The sequence below is a fragment of the Chenopodium album genome, chromosome 26, assembly GCF_948465745.1.
Source record: "Chenopodium album chromosome 26, dcCheAlbu1.1, whole genome shotgun sequence".
NCBI classification, from domain to species: Eukaryota; Viridiplantae; Streptophyta; class Magnoliopsida; order Caryophyllales; family Amaranthaceae; genus Chenopodium; species Chenopodium album.
In genome coordinates this window covers 35,694,693-35,710,719 of record NC_137859.1, presented here as the reverse complement: position 1 = coordinate 35,710,719, position 16,027 = coordinate 35,694,693, and the positions used below count along the sequence as shown (strand labels likewise).

At 31.8% G+C, this 16,027-nt stretch overlaps 1 protein-coding gene and 2 pseudogenes across 1 annotated transcript; 1 reads left to right on the top strand and 2 right to left on the bottom strand.

The window, feature by feature from the left end:
* The first annotated feature begins 501 nt into the window (after positions 1-501).
* LOC145617134 (peroxidase 5 pseudogene) lies at positions 502-2,465 on the top strand (annotated as a pseudogene).
* Positions 2,466-3,426: 961 nt separating this feature from the next.
* Positions 3,427-7,015, bottom strand: LOC145617831 (WEB family protein At2g38370-like). Its single transcript, XM_081672583.1, has 2 exons — positions 6,535-7,015; positions 3,427-5,195 (listed from the first exon to the last, which is right to left on the bottom strand). Exons 1-2 carry the CDS (start codon positions 6,697-6,699, stop codon positions 3,708-3,710), a joined length of 1,653 nt encoding a protein of 550 aa, XP_081528709.1. The 5' UTR covers positions 6,700-7,015; the 3' UTR covers positions 3,427-3,707.
* Positions 7,016-8,127: 1,112 nt separating this feature from the next.
* LOC145618509 (valerianol synthase TPS8-like) lies at positions 8,128-14,677 on the bottom strand (annotated as a pseudogene).
* Positions 14,678-16,027: the final 1,350 nt, after the last annotated feature.

Here is a 16,027-nt window from a genome sequence, read left to right as displayed (position 1 = left end):
AATTTATCATAAAAGTTTTTAACAAACTTTGATTTAGGTGGTTAAAAAAAAAAAAAAAAAAAAAAAAAAAAATATAACCGATAGCAAATGTGAAGCGAGGTGTTTTCCTGGTAGTAAATATCAAAATTTTCCACTTTAAATGACTTGTATATAAACCAACGCATTCTAAAAAATTACAAACCACCTTAAGTGACAGTCACAATTAATATGAACAAGAAATTTATAAAAATGGGATACCATTATCACAATTCACAAAGTTGTAAACTTGTATGTTATACTTTCACTAAAATTAGATATATGCCAGATATTAGCCACTACATTTCACATTTACTTTAATTGAGGTAAAAAACAACCTAAGTATTAGGAAAACTACAATTCATTCTTGGTTGTCATCCAAATGTCACGGAATTTTTATTTGTAAAACACATAAATATTTAACAAAGGTGCAAATTCTAATAATTTACCAAAAAAAGAGGGGGTGATTTGGTGAGGTCACCAAATATGGAGTCCCCCCTAGCCATTCTCACGACCCTTCTTAACATTATAGGCCTTACTAATCATTCTTCATCTCCATCTTCGTTCCCACTCGGATCATCTCCTTTATTCCCTTTCGGACCATCTCCGTCTCCATCTCCATCCTCATCTTGGGGAGGAGAAATAAATACGACTGCGATTAGTGACAAACTTACAGTAGATTTCTACAATTCAAGTTGCCCAAATGTAGAGCAAATAATTGGTGATGTTGTTCGGAAAAAATCACAAGAGAATCCAGGAATTGTTCCTGGTATTATCCGTCTTCACTTTCATGATTGTTATATCACGGTAAGTCTATAACAAAAATCATATTCATCCTTAACTACTAATGATCGTACTACGTGCATAAGCAAGGTAGACAACGATTTGCATTTTATGCATGTACACGTTTAGAAATTAATTTGTACCATTTTATATTATAAATTATAATGTTGCATTTATTTGTTGAATAAAAACTTTGTTAGTAAAAGGCATAACAAAATTTTCATTTTAATTCTCATAATACATATAATTATTCATGAATATTCCATTTGCACAATGCACACAACACACTATGACATTAATTGAGCACCTCCTTTAAGAAAGATGATGATACATATTAAAGTAATATTGTTACCACATTTATTTTTTGTTTATCAAACAGCCCATCAAAAAATTTATGAGAATGAAGTATGACACATTTTCATACCTTATTGGATAAACCTTATTTTTAAAAGTGACCTTTAACAAAGCATTTTTTTTATTTTTAAAATGGCATATATGCAAGGGAAATACTAGTATAATGAATATACTAGAAGAAATTCAAGGTGGTAAATTGCAAGAGATATTATTTAGTTTAAGGGATTATTTACTTTTTTTTTTTTTTTTTTGACAAAATTATTTACATTTTTTAATGCAGTAAGCCAGTAACATGGTGATTAGAGGTTTTTTTTTTTTTTTTTTTTTTTTTTTTTTTTTTTTTTTTTTTTTTGAGGCAATGTCAAAAATTAAATAAAAAATCTAGAAGTGAAAACAAAACCATTTGATGATTAGCAATGCGAGTACTAAAGTTCATTGTATTAGTTTTTTTTTTCCCTGCATGCATATATATAATAACAACATGCTAAAATTGCTCACTGTAATCATAACAGGGCTGTGATGCTTCAATCCTTCTAACCCCTCAAAGATACAACTGTTACGACGCAGAAATGACATTCCCAGCCAACGGCAATTCCTTAAGGGGCCTGGACGCCTTAGATGCTGCAAAGACGGAGGTTGAGAAGCAATGTCCCGGCGTTATATCCTGCGCAGATCTTCTGGCATATGCAGCTCGAGATATGATTGTTTTATCAGGAAACCCGAAATATGATGTTCCTGCAGGACGTCGTGACTCTTTCAACACTCCTGGTGGCCTTGCAAGTGCCCTTCCTAAGGGAAATGATACTATTACTTTTCAGCAAGTAGCGTTTGCAGAACGAGGTCTTACGTTACAGGACATGGTCGTGTTAGAGGGTTCGCACTCGATAGGCCAAACCCGATGCCAGAACACGATTGCAGAAGTTGGGTCGATGGATAAAATGCCCGAAACAGCAAAGTTTGTCGACAAGCAGTTCCAGCAAATGGAGAAGCAGAAGTACTGTCCTGAATCTCAGGAAGTGTTGTTCGGGGAGTTACGAGTACCTTTGTTTCCTGACAACCCTAACAACTCAGATTGGGGCAACGCATTCTACAACCACATAATGAAAGGCAGGGGCTCGCTCCCTTTCGATGTATCATTAGCTGTTGAACAGACCACAAAAGATATGGTCCAACGTTACGCCTCAGACAGTGCTCAATGGCAGCAAATGTTTAATGAAGCCATGGTCAAATTGGGAAAGGTTAATGTGCTTACAGGAGACCAAGGCGAAATCAGGAGGAACTGCAAATGGATTAACGCGGTTTCTACAACATAAATGCATAATTACTAATTTAAAGTCCAAAACTATGATCTCCTTTTGTATCAATCAAATACTCGGTTACAACTTTCATAGCGCATTATGTGTTTCAGAGAATTTTTGTCTATCTTATTACTTATCATTCAAGCTACCATACTAAGAGTACAGTTAGTTATTCAAAAGAGGGTAACATATTGATCTATATTTTGCAGCACCTTCTTCAATTATAATAAACCTGTAAGTTTAACAGTTTGATAGATATGCTAAACTAATAATACTGCGACACGTCTATGATCTAAGGCTCACAACACAGGATAAGTGAATATCATGAAAATCTAGTATCACACAGTCCTCAATCTTTCATCAAATGTACTGCATAATACGAAGTACATAATAAGAAGATTTTGACACTAATGGACACACTTATCGTTTGGTTTTATCAAATGTTTAACATCTCCACTATAGGCATCTTATAGTCTACGTATAACATTTTCCTTATATACGTACGTACTCTATATGATTTATCCCGTATAATTTAATGTAACACCACATGGCAGTTGCTTTGCTTTGCCATCCACAGTTCACTGTTCATGTGAATAAAAAATAAAATAAAGTAATGATTAAAAAAGAGCAGAAGAGACAAAGTTTCAGTCATGAAATCCAACGGCTACTTTAAATCCTAAATGGCATGCAGTAAAGCCGCATATTCTGCTTACATGGCAAATTAACAAACCTCTTTTTTTGATTACTAACGGCTACTTTACCACCATAATAATATTAATAGAAAACAAAAAGGGTCTAACGGCTACATTTCACTATGCATGCTACGGCTGACCCTAACACTATACCGTTTTAATATTATGTTTGTTTCAAATTATTTGCAACGATTTGACATGTTGTAAATAATTTGAAACGGATGTAGTAAATCAAATTATTTGCAACGATTTGACATGTAGTAAATAATTTGAAACGGATGTAGTAAATCAATCAAGCAGAAAATTCACCATCAAACTTGGCAAATTTCCGAGGCAGAAACATACATGTAGCATAACAACGCTTAGCTTTTATATTACAAAGAAGCACGGTCCGAGCTAATACATGGTACTCAAATACTCAATGAGACATAGGGGCAGGTAGCAAATCTAGACAATTAGAATTATAGTACAAGGAAACAGAATGGTAATACAAAAACATACAAATGATGCTATAAACTAGTGGTCAGGTCATATATCAAGTAACAATTCTTGTAAGGCAATTTGGTTACCTTACCGCGGAAGTAGGCTTCTTCTTTTTCTTGCTTTGCTTGGGCAAAAGCATTGAAAATCGACCGAATCCAAGCTTCTTCCTTTTGGCAGGCAGCTGTTTTTGAAAACCCCCACAGTCACTCTCCACCTTCCAAGCAGAAGATATGACAGCATTCTGTTTCCCGAGCATCTGACCCAACGAAACCTTCCGTTTAACATTACTTTTCCCTGATTCAAATTCTTCGGTGATGAGCAACTTCTGGCTAAGTATTTGCCCTATTGACAAGGTTGACTTTAACACGGGGGCTTTCGCATCACTTACTAGATTAACACCATTCACATCAAGCACCCAAGAATCTCTTCTTCGGTTTGAAGGATAAGGATTCTTAAATTTGGTTGAGTTTTGTATGGAACGTCTTCGCTCTCCATGCTCAGATCTCCATTTCCGAAGAGCCTCCTCAACACCAAGCTTAGCCCTATTGGCAGCCTCAACTCTGTTCAAAGCATCTTCCAATGCCTGTTTAGAAGTTTCAACTTCGTCCATGGCTTCTTCTACCCTCTTCATAATATCCATTTTCGATACATTTGCCTCATCAACTTGAAGTGCTGCCTCAAGGGCTTTCATATTGCAACTTTCCTCGGCATCTTGAGCCTTGCTTTTCAATGAAGAGTATTCTTCAAGAGTAAGGGTTATTTTTTCCGGGTTTTCCTCAGTAGTTGTTGAATTCTCGCTCTGCTCTATAGCCTTGATCTCAGCAAGAGCAACAGCTTCAGCTGCCTTCGCTGCTAACTTCATTTTTCTAGCAGCAACCAATCTGATCTCGGCTGTCTTTACCTTAGCCTTTGTTTGTTCAATCTCTGACATGACCTTCATGACTTCAGACTTTGCAGTCTCTCCCTTCTTCTTGAAATCTTCTGCCTCGTCGCTCAACCGTTGAAGCTCTGCTGCAATGTCCTTGCTACCGTTGTTAGTTTCCTTGGCATCTTCCAGTTTAGATTTTTTGTGGTTTATCTCTTCTTCAAGAGAGGAAACCTTCAATGTATTCGATCTCAGTCTTTCACGAGTTTTCTCCAAAGACATCCTTTCTCGCTCTATCTTCTTGTTGTAAGATTCCACAGATGCTCGAATTTCAGCTAGATCACTTGTTGTCTTGGTAAGGTTCAACTTAGCCTGTTTGAGTTCCATCAATATCAAACCCGGGGTTGATGATGGTACAAGGTTTGAACCTTCTGGAAGCTTCTGAGCTGAGAGATTAGGATTATTCTCCTTCTCTTCCTCCTCTTTTTCGTTCACAACCGATGGCTTCTCATCAACACTAACATTCACTTGGGCTTCAAATTCTTCTTTTTGTAGCTTTGACTTGAGTTCCTCGACAATCCTCTTGGTTGCTTCGAGTTCTTTTAAAACCTCAAATGTATCTTTTTCTTTCAAGATCAGCTCTTTCTCCAATTCGGCTGCTTGTTCTTCCACTTTTGCTACATCAATCTCCTCCACATCACCGGGCTATAATATTTAATTCAAAATAAAAAAGTTAGAACTGTGTTTTCTTGTCAAAATCAGAAAATGCACCAAGATTTGGCATATAGATAATAGTAGAACAACAAAGATCATTATACAATTCAGCTCAATAATTTATCACTATTACATTTGATACACCAACTACTTCCACAAAGCAAATCGTATGATCCTAAAAAACATACCTATTTGGGCGCTAATTGAACTTCAGCTTCCATATATTTTAGATTTCATTCAACGAGATATGTGTCCAACAGTCCAAGGATTGGTTAAAATAACAGTTCTATATACTTACAGTCTTTCTGATTTTTACCTATTAGTTGATATCATACCACCCTTCTTCAATTACTTTCAATAAGAGAAGCATTTCATCTACTCCTCACCCTAAGACATGACATTTTTGAATTAGATTCGCCATTATGTCTCAAGCTGGGAAGCGGTGAAACACAATCATACTATGGCAATGTTCTTCCATTAACCCCCGTGTGTGTCCTGCATCGACTGATGCAAACAGCCATACTACTAAGAGTCCTAAACAAATCCTTACCCTTTCACTTTTCGGCTATCCTGCCACACTAATCAATTTCCCCATTATCGTAACACCACATATCATAATGTCTAACAGGAATAACATCTTTAGATCCAACCTCAATCGATTTTCTCTCAATACGCCATCATGAAATTTCGAACTTCCAATATTCGCAGTTTCTCCTCAAAGCTAGAAATTGCTAATATAAGATCAAACTAAAATGAATCAATGCACTCCTTCATCGATTAAATATGGATCCCTACAGACTAATTATAAGAATTCAAATTTACACAACCAGAAAACACTAACCACTTTGAACATTTTCAACCATCCAACCTACAAAAATTCACTTTCCTCCTTAATTGAAAATTTAAATACAATTAACTACTAAACTAATGAACACTTTATTCCTTCACGTTTTCCATAACTAACATATTATAATTAAACCCCAACTACAAAAAAGAGAAATTAAATACACAGTTACACCATAAACCCAACAATTATGTTAACAATTCATACTAAATTTGAATGATCACGAATTCACATATACCAAGACCCGGCCGGACGGCCCTCACGACTTTAACCAGCTAAGCTAGCTCGTGTCGACAAAAATCCACATACACAAACACATGGGAATACATACATTTTACTCCATCAAATTCTCAATCTTTTGATTCTGAGCAAAAAACCCATCAAATTTAAACAATACAAAAAACATATGAAACAAATTCACAACAAATCTTTAAAACAAAATTGATCAATAACAACTAAAAAAACAAAATTAGAGCTAGAATTTACCAGAAAAGAATGAGTGGATTTATGTAAATTGGAAACAGGCTTCCAAAATCCAAGCCCACCAAACTTAGTGACAGCTTCTTTAACAGACTCAAATGGTGCTGAAGTATCAATTTCACCTTTCAATTTTCCTGAATTCCCAAATCCTAGGGTTTCTTCGTCCCCCATTTTGAATCAATCAACCCACAAAAAAAATCCCCAAAATGAAATTGACCCTTTTGGGTTTTTTCCCTTAATTGCTGAAAAATTTATCTGGGTTCTTAAATTAATGTTGATTGAAGAAGATATAATCAAGAAAAAAAAAAAAGAAAAGAAAAACAGGGGAAAAATGTGAGAGTAGAAGAAGAGTGTTGTTGAGAGTGAAGGTTGAGGGGTTTAAGGAAGTAATAAAAGTGGGGTTTGTTTGTTTGTTTTGTGTTGGCGTGGGGACAACGTTGATTGTCTTTTTAACGTTCGAGTTTTGGGAGTAAACGGTTGGGGATTTGTTGGGTTTTGTGCTTTGAGTTTTTGATTTCAAGTATTGTTTTATTGACTTCTTTTTAGTCTACTGTAGTCTATACTCTATACTCTATAACGTCTACTATTTGGGAGTCTTCTTTTGTCTCTCTTTTAAAGGGAGGCTTAACTTCAAAAATATGGAGTGGTCTTTAGGTCTATGGGTCTTGCAAAAGTCAATCATCCTCTTTCACATTTTTTAGTGGTCATTTGGTTAAACTTAGGACATGTTCTGATTGAATGAGCTGAACTGAATATTTTACAAGAGAGGGAAATTTAGATAAAAACTGAACTGAAATGAACTAAATTTATTGGAGCTAACTGAATATTTTATAAGAGAGAGAAATTTAAATAAGAACTGAACTTATTGGAGCTGAGCTGAACTGAACTGAATATAAGCTAAAGAGAACAGGTCCTTAGGGGTGATTTGGTTAGATCATTTGGATTTGTTTGGAATGGAGTTAGAATCCATTTCATCTAATTTTTTGTTTGGTTAAGGATTTTTTTTTTTTTTTTGTTTTTTAGTAATAAAATATCATACCCAAGGGTTCTAACTCTCCCCTATATCCATGGAATCCGATACCCACCTCCTCCCTTAAGATTCACAATCCATTCTATTAATGAATTGAAGTATAGAATTCATTCCAACAATTAAACTAAAACTTCTTTAAACTAGTATGTGGTTTAGAATCCATGCCTCTCTGGTATGAGATTCCATACCAATATATTCCAATTTAAAAAACCTGACACCCCCTTAATGTATTAATCAATTATTTTTGTCAATTGTTGCTCATAACTCATAAGTAATGAAATAATATAAACTAAAATTAACTTCAATTCTCAATATCAATGCCAATTACATCTTTCCAATATCAATAATAAAAAAAAAGTATGAAATTCAATTCTCAATTAGATGCCAATTATATAATTTCTAATTAAGAAATGCACTATTAATACAACAAATAAACCAACACTTTGAAATCACACCACTACAAGGACAACAAGTAACAACTAACCAATATTATTTCAATTCTGATCTATTTCCTGATTTTATTACCAATCTTATTTGGTAACAACTAAAGACTGCGTTGTTCAATTTCATTAAATAGAAATAGATTGAGTATAGGTAGAGATTATGTCGTCCTTGATGATTTTGGAATGAGTGTATCCATCGACGACCTTGTAAAGGGAATCCAACACACGGGCGAGGTTTAGAACACGTTGGAGAACAGGCTTTGGGAGATCACCATAACTTGGATTAGGCTTGATTAAGATCTCTTCATTCAATTCTCTCCATGAATCGGTTATCATTTTCTTAAATATTTGTACCACTTCTTCCCTACTCAATTTGTAGTCTTTCATATAGCTTTCCACTCCTGAAGCAACATGACCTCTAGTTTGCTCCTCCTATTTTACAATGTTTTTAAAAGTATATTCATGCAATAAGAAATAATCAAATAAATATAATTCTAAATCATATATGAAAGGATAAGAAAGACATTCCAACTCAGATTTTAAAACATATTTTATAATCAAGCCAAATGTAACTCAAAATATTTTATATCAATTCAAATATTGAAGAGTGAAGGCCGAGTACATATTTCAAGAATTGACTTTGATGTTTTGCGGTTTATAAATAATTTTAAGAATTAATATATATCATAAGTAGTGAAAAATTTATGTGAAATTTGAAAATCTATATTATGATAAAACCAACAATATTTTTATATTAACAATTTTACACAACATGACTAATCAAACACAACATACCTCATGTGTAACAATGTCATCCATGAGACGACCAATAACTTCGCATGCTGTAATGGCCTTAGGAGCTTGCAATATCTGTTTAAATGGTTTTTCTTCTCTAATTTCTTCCATTCCCATCAAGGAGGTGAGAGTAATGATTTGAGTTGCCCCAGTTATTCTAGCATTCACCATATATTCCTCAAATGTAGGCACATATTTTGCCTTTAACCATTTCGCCTCTATATAATAGCTCCTTATTAAATCCTTTTTTTTTTTTTTTTTTTTTTTTTTGTCAAGTGCTCCTTATTAAATCCATCACCTAAATTGTGCAACAAAATAAATTATGTGAGATCATTTGCTAAATAATGGTATATAGTGACCTTTGAGAATCTAGTATAAAAAAAAATTGTGATCACAATTCAATTTAATTTATGATTTGGCATATTGATGAACAATACAATTTAGTTTTGTGTCTTAAAATCTACAAGTACCTCTCAAATGCTTCTGTTAGGAGCTCGAGTTCCTCGAATGTTCCTTATGCATCATATGTATCATCTAATATGGAAGGACTCGGAAAAACTTTGTAAATAGCATTCTAGCAAGAGAATATTGAGGTTCATAGTACATAGCTATTGACCAAAAGTGGCATTCTACACTTCTGTGCCTTGCATAAGTAAACTTGATTTTCAATTCTAATTTGCACCCCCACCAAGAAATAAATAATCAGAGTGAAATATTAAGATAACTCAGAACTATCACGTCATTTGTACTAGCAACCACATATAGATTAGTCGTGCACATTTTTTTTTATTTTTTTTCACACAGTGATGCAAAAATTTGCAACACGTGAAAAAGGTAAAAACTTACAATTAAGAATCACTAAAATCCACCACTTTGTATAAAAAATTAAAGAAATCCACCACTTTGTATAACATTAATGCACCAAAAAAACTGTTAAAAAATCATTATTATAGGGAATAAAGATACATGGAAGTATTGGAAAATAATTAGGAAATAATTATGTAGTTGATTAGTAATGGAAAATAATCAATTAGTTAATTAGTAGATTAGTGTTATTCACATGCATGCACCAATTTGACCAATGTTTGTGCTCTATACATAAAATAATATATAATGAATGAATACTTGTTCGTTTGATCTCAAAGCATATAGTTTCCAATTATCAACTATTTATAATTTATGCTAATTAAAGATATATATCATTAGTCAAAGCTGTGTATTAGCAAGTGTATCGGTCAAAGTGAAGCACTTAAATAAAAATAAAAGGAGTAATTAACTTTTCTTAAAAAAAAAAAAAAAAAAAAAAAAAAAAGGAGTAATTAACTAACTCGAGGATTTCGGTCAATTCTTGTCGATGTAACAATTTCGGTCAATTGCAAGCCTTAGAACTGTTTCGTTTCGAGTTTCGTCTTCTTCGTAGAAGGAAATAAAATGGCGATTCACCACCCTTTGAATGCCAAAATGCAATACTTGCTTCAATGCATGGCGAGCTTGTTCAGAGGATGATGCACTTGATTTAAGGGCATTGGTAGCAAAAGCAAAAGCTTTCGTCTAGGATGAATTCACCATGTACCCTTAAGTTCCCAGCTTCGTTCAAGCTCACCATGGCCTTTATATCAGTCTTTAGGGATTCTTTCATCTTGCCATCATCATTAGTAAACTTATTAAATACATCTGCAATTTATGATAAATAATATAGTATTAATATTACCTTAAATAGAAGGGAAAATATATGTATATAAGAAGCTAAAAGTGAAAAGAAATGACAATAAATAAACATTTATTACATCGATTTACTCATAAATTGTCGATAAGTTCCCAACTTAATACTAAAAAATAAAGTATATACATGCTTATTAGTTCACAGATTGTGTATGCATGTGTATATTATATTACTCGTATAACCAACCAATAATTTATTGAACAGAATTGAATAGAGCTGAAATGAATATATTATGAGAAAAGGAAATTAGGAACTGAACTAAACTAAATTGAAATGAATTGCACTGATTGGACCTGAAATGAATTGAAATTAAGCTGAAGTGAACAGGCCTTAAGGATAGTAAAGTCATAAAAAGTTACGAATATTAATTAATTAATTAATTTATCTTTCAGGATAATTTATATCTTTTTTATGGGTTGTTATTACCTACACCCCACTGTAGGTAGTAATACCTACACCCCCTTCCCTCCCTTTCCATGTAAGTACCATAATGTTGAAAAAAAAAATCACCTTTTCTCTTTCCTCATATAAATGCTTAAACAATAAATATTACTACTACATTTTCTCTTTCCTCAAAATTTTACCCACTTTTCACTCCACTTTCTCTCTCCTAAACTACCAAATTCTCTCAAATTTCTCTTGAAAAAAACTTTGCTAGATCTCAATTAAAATAATAGATTTAGATGAAATCATAAAATCAAAGGAAATTTCATCAAAAGAAAGGTTGAAAATCAAATTATAAGTTATTTTTGTTTATTTTTTTAAGGAAAATATTGCAAACCCTAAATTTTTTCCCTTGTTTTTCAATTATTTTCTCTAGATATATTAAATTTCACTAGTACTTTGCGTTTCATATAATTTTTATTGGCAAAAAAAAAGTTATAACCCTAACTTTTTTTTCCTTATTCTTTAATAATATGAAATTTCAGTACTCGTAGTTCATGATTTTTATAATTTTATTATGATTATAGTAGAATGATATTTGGTATTATTATCAATTTTAAGTTGATTGAACTTGTGGTGTGTATTATTACTTATTAGCTTATAAAATTACTGGACATAAAAAATTAAAATACAGTTCAATTGCCCTAATATAATGGGCAATTTGATCTATTTTGTAGGAATAAAGAAATGTAAATTTAGTTCGTAATAGATTTTTTTAAAAAATAAATGTTCATTTTCATTTTGGTAATTGCTCATTTATATATTAGCACATGTTCATTCACATATGAACAAATTATCATTAGAATTCTTCACAGATCTAATACAAAAATTTCAATTAGAGTTTGTGATTTCTCATAGTTATAATGGAAGTTATTCGATTATAATAGTTATTAAATTATTTTATAAGAATTTTCCATAAGTATGACATAATTTGAGTAAAATTGTTATTCGGTGAATTTTGGCTAGTACTTTTTATCAATCGTAAATGTTCATTTTAGATAGGCTTTATGTTTATTTGTAGAAGGATTAATATTCAAATTATAATTGCCAAAAAAAAAAAAATATTCAAATTGTAATAACTAAATTTAAAGACAAATTATCAATTTGATTTATGACATTGAACCATCAATTATCATTTAATATTACTTATTTTGTCACTTAAAACTATTATATGACGAATTTTGGCTAGTAAATTTTAATCTATCATAAATTTCATCATTTTAGATGGAATTTATGTTCATTTATGACCATTTTGATATTAATACATGTTCATTTAAATTTGATACATGTTCATTTTCTTTGATTTACATGATCATTCTCATATTGAAAGATGTTCACTTGCAATCTTATACAATATTAATTTTTTTTTATATCTAAGCATATTCATTTAGTTTATACTTGTTCATTCTCATATTAAAAGAGATTTATTTGTTGCAATTTTTAATACTTGTTTGTTATTATATTAAAAAATGCTCTATTAATTTTATAATTTTTCATTCTAGTATTGAAGATGTTCATTGGACTTTCGGTATATGTTCATTTTTATGTTGAAAGATGTTCATATAGATTGTAATACTTGTTCATTCTCTTATTGAATTATGTTCATTTTCTAGCAAAGTGTTCAAATTTATTTTTGTAAATGTTTATTTAATTATCCTGTTTTGTTTATAGTGTACTTTGATTGTTAATAACATTTTTCTTTACAATATTTTGATCTCTTATTACACAGGATAATGAAATAAAAAAAAAATAAGTTGAAAATGATTAAGTATATATTGAGAAAAAATATGTATAAATTAAAGGAAAACGCACAAGCATCATAAGAGTAAGAGGGGTGCAGCCGTATGTCAAGGACGATGATTCTAGAAAGGGGTGCAGGTAGAGCTACCTACATAGGGGTGTAGGTAAAAATTTGTCGTTTTTTTATATGCTTTTTTAATTTCGAACTATGCTCATTATGAAGTTACTGGATCGAGCCCAAAATTCTATTGGTAACAAATAAAGCTTTGTATTTTCAACTTAAAACCTAAACATTAAGAAATAGTAATTTCATTCAACAATATTCAATTTAAGTAATATAATGAGTATTTTATAGTAATAATCAATATTTCACTTAAGAGGAAAAACACCATAATATTAAAATACCTTACTCTGTTCGCCTTATGTAAACTTTCTTTTTAAAAAAATAAAAGACCAATATATAACTTTAAAGGAGTTTAATAGACAGTTTAAATAAGTTCAAATGATATAAGTCTTCGAGCAATTTTAATTCATATAAGTGAAGATTGGGTGAATATGTAGCTTAAGTCTACTTTAATAAGAATAAATAAATTTTAATCAATAAAAATGAGTTATACATAGTAATAATCACAAAGTTTTGTTTATCCGTGCTTTTAATCTCTCTTACCACAAGGTATTTTGTAACCATGTTGCCTAAATATGCGAAATTGTGATGCAGTGTTGTATAGATCATAGTCGATTTTGAAATTTTTAGTAGCAAATTCTTTGAAAATATGGCCCAAGCGCTCTTCAATTTCATTTTCAAAGTGATAGGAAATTCCAAGACGTTCTACTGCATCAATCAAGCTCATCTTCTTCACAACATCTAAAGGATTATCCATAGCCAGCATCATTTGTACTTCCTCCTTCAACGGTTCAATTTCTCTAGCGTACTTCTCCATCCTCTAGACATGAAACAACAACATACACTATTACATACACTTGATTGCATGCAACACTTGCTAATGGATACATTTGATCACATATGTAATAATCGTGTAACTATAAACCATAACAGCTAAGTAGTAGTCCGTAAAACTTCTTTAACTATTAATTAATCAGCTCCATTTTACCAAAAAAACAAAAGGGTAAAATTGGCCTCAACACCCTATAATATAGCTTAGGTGCAGCCAACACTCCAAACTTTGACTAGTAGCTGAAACACCTACTAGTGCTACCACCAACTATTAATGGAGGTGCAACGAGTGCCATCAAGTACCCTTTAATTACTAGAAATGTCTCAGATTTAGTGCCCAAAAATATCTATTAATGGCACGTATTGTACCGAAATCAATAGTTGGTGGTGTCCTAACTACTAGTCATAGAATAAGGTGTTGACTGCACCCAAACTATAGTTCAGGACTTTAGGGTGTTGAGACCAATTCAATTTTTAATTTCCAAAAAAAAAAAAAAAAAAAAACAAAACAACCTAATACACAAGTTAATGTATGAGAAAGTTAAACTGTTATAGGTATTTAGAAACAAGAGAAGTGCTTTTTTTTTTTCTTTTTGTAAAGATAAGAAGGGTTAGGATTGGATCGGATGTGGATTGAATCCCTCGTGGTATGCTAATGAAGGATGAAAATAAGCAAAAACAGACCATGTCTCAAATTACGTTACACACTTGTTTTTTTCATGATCTTTAATTAGTACATCTTCATCAAATATATGATTATTTTTACTTACAAAAGTAGCATAGAGTAACAAAATTATAAACTTTAACCATAAACGAACAACAAAATTCGAGGTAGTATAAAGATTTATCATTTTACGTAGAAAAAATTATCTAAATGAGGGGGAAAAAGAAAAATGAAAATAATGATTTACCAAATTGTCTTCAAGGGTAAAGGTGACGAAGTTGTCACCCCAAATGTCTGGAGGAAAATGAGCAAGAGGTCTCATAACAACTTCTTCTGCTTGAATTTTACACCCCATTTTTGTAATTAATTAAGTGCACATAACCTGCAAAACTGTTGAACTATTGCACGCCTATTTATATAGCATCATATGCATGTATCATACGAGGTTCCAAGTCTTTTTTTAATTTTGTTATTGTTTCTTTATTCATTATAAACTTTTTAATTTAATGTAAATTAATTACCTAGTCATCAACTTGTATGTGGTAATTTATAACCAATTGGTTGTTGGTGTAATGGTGATTGGAACTACACTTGGTGGGGAGGATCTATGTTCGATCCCCCGCAATAAAAATTGGGAGGGTACTGGAACCTAACCACCTAGAACTGATCTTTGAATCCGGATTAGCCCAAAGGGTGAACCGGATATAACACCAAAAAAAAAGGGTAATTTAAAAGGGTCTGTTATACTTCGTATTAGCTAGTGCAGTGTCATTATATTTAAAATTTAGCTGATCTTCGACTATGTATGGTAAGAATTCTAGTTCGAGTGGTATATATAGCATACGATTGATGTATTACGAATTTGTTAAGTAAAATGGTCAAATTAAGATGTACTCCGTGATAATCTAGCATCCTAGCGAATATTTTATAGGCGTTGCTCAATAGATTGAATTATATTAGGAGAGTTGTGAATGGTTAAGCAAAGTAACATCTTTATATCATACCTTAACCCTTAACGCATAAAAAGTTTTATTGAGTTGTGTAAAAAGTTATATATTTCGTCCATTTCAAAAAATAGTTTTATATAACATTGGTATTTAAAGGTTTTCTGTGCAGCATGCATTTTAACCATTAATACATACGTCTGAAATGCATTGTAAAATTTATAAAATTATAAAGAGTAGCATGTTAGTGATAGTATTACACATTGACTTAATTTATTACTTTCAATAAAAAAATGTTAATTCGTTAATATCTATGAAACTTGACCTTCTAAATTATTGCAATCTACAAGTACTTTTTTTTTTTTTTCCTCCAATTTGGAGTGACAGACTAGGAGTTAGTTCTCTTAAGTCATAAGTGGTGAGACGTAAGACGCATGATCAATGACAACATCGCGCCTTAAGGCGAGATCAGGGTTAGTAAACTGTGCAGCCTGTCGAGATTATTGTATATTATAGGCACGTTGTTCACTTTCACGTTGTCACTCAATTTAACAAATAAAATTAATTGACCATTGACTAAAACCAATTAAGCATGTTCATTCATTAATTAAAATCACATGTCTCATTTAATAAAATCACGTTACTATGTGATTAAAAAAAAACATGGAGCTTAACCAATAACCACGAATCCATGATGATGATCATATTTTTTTTTTTGCGGAACCATGAATCCATAATGATCATTTAATTTTAAACGTGCA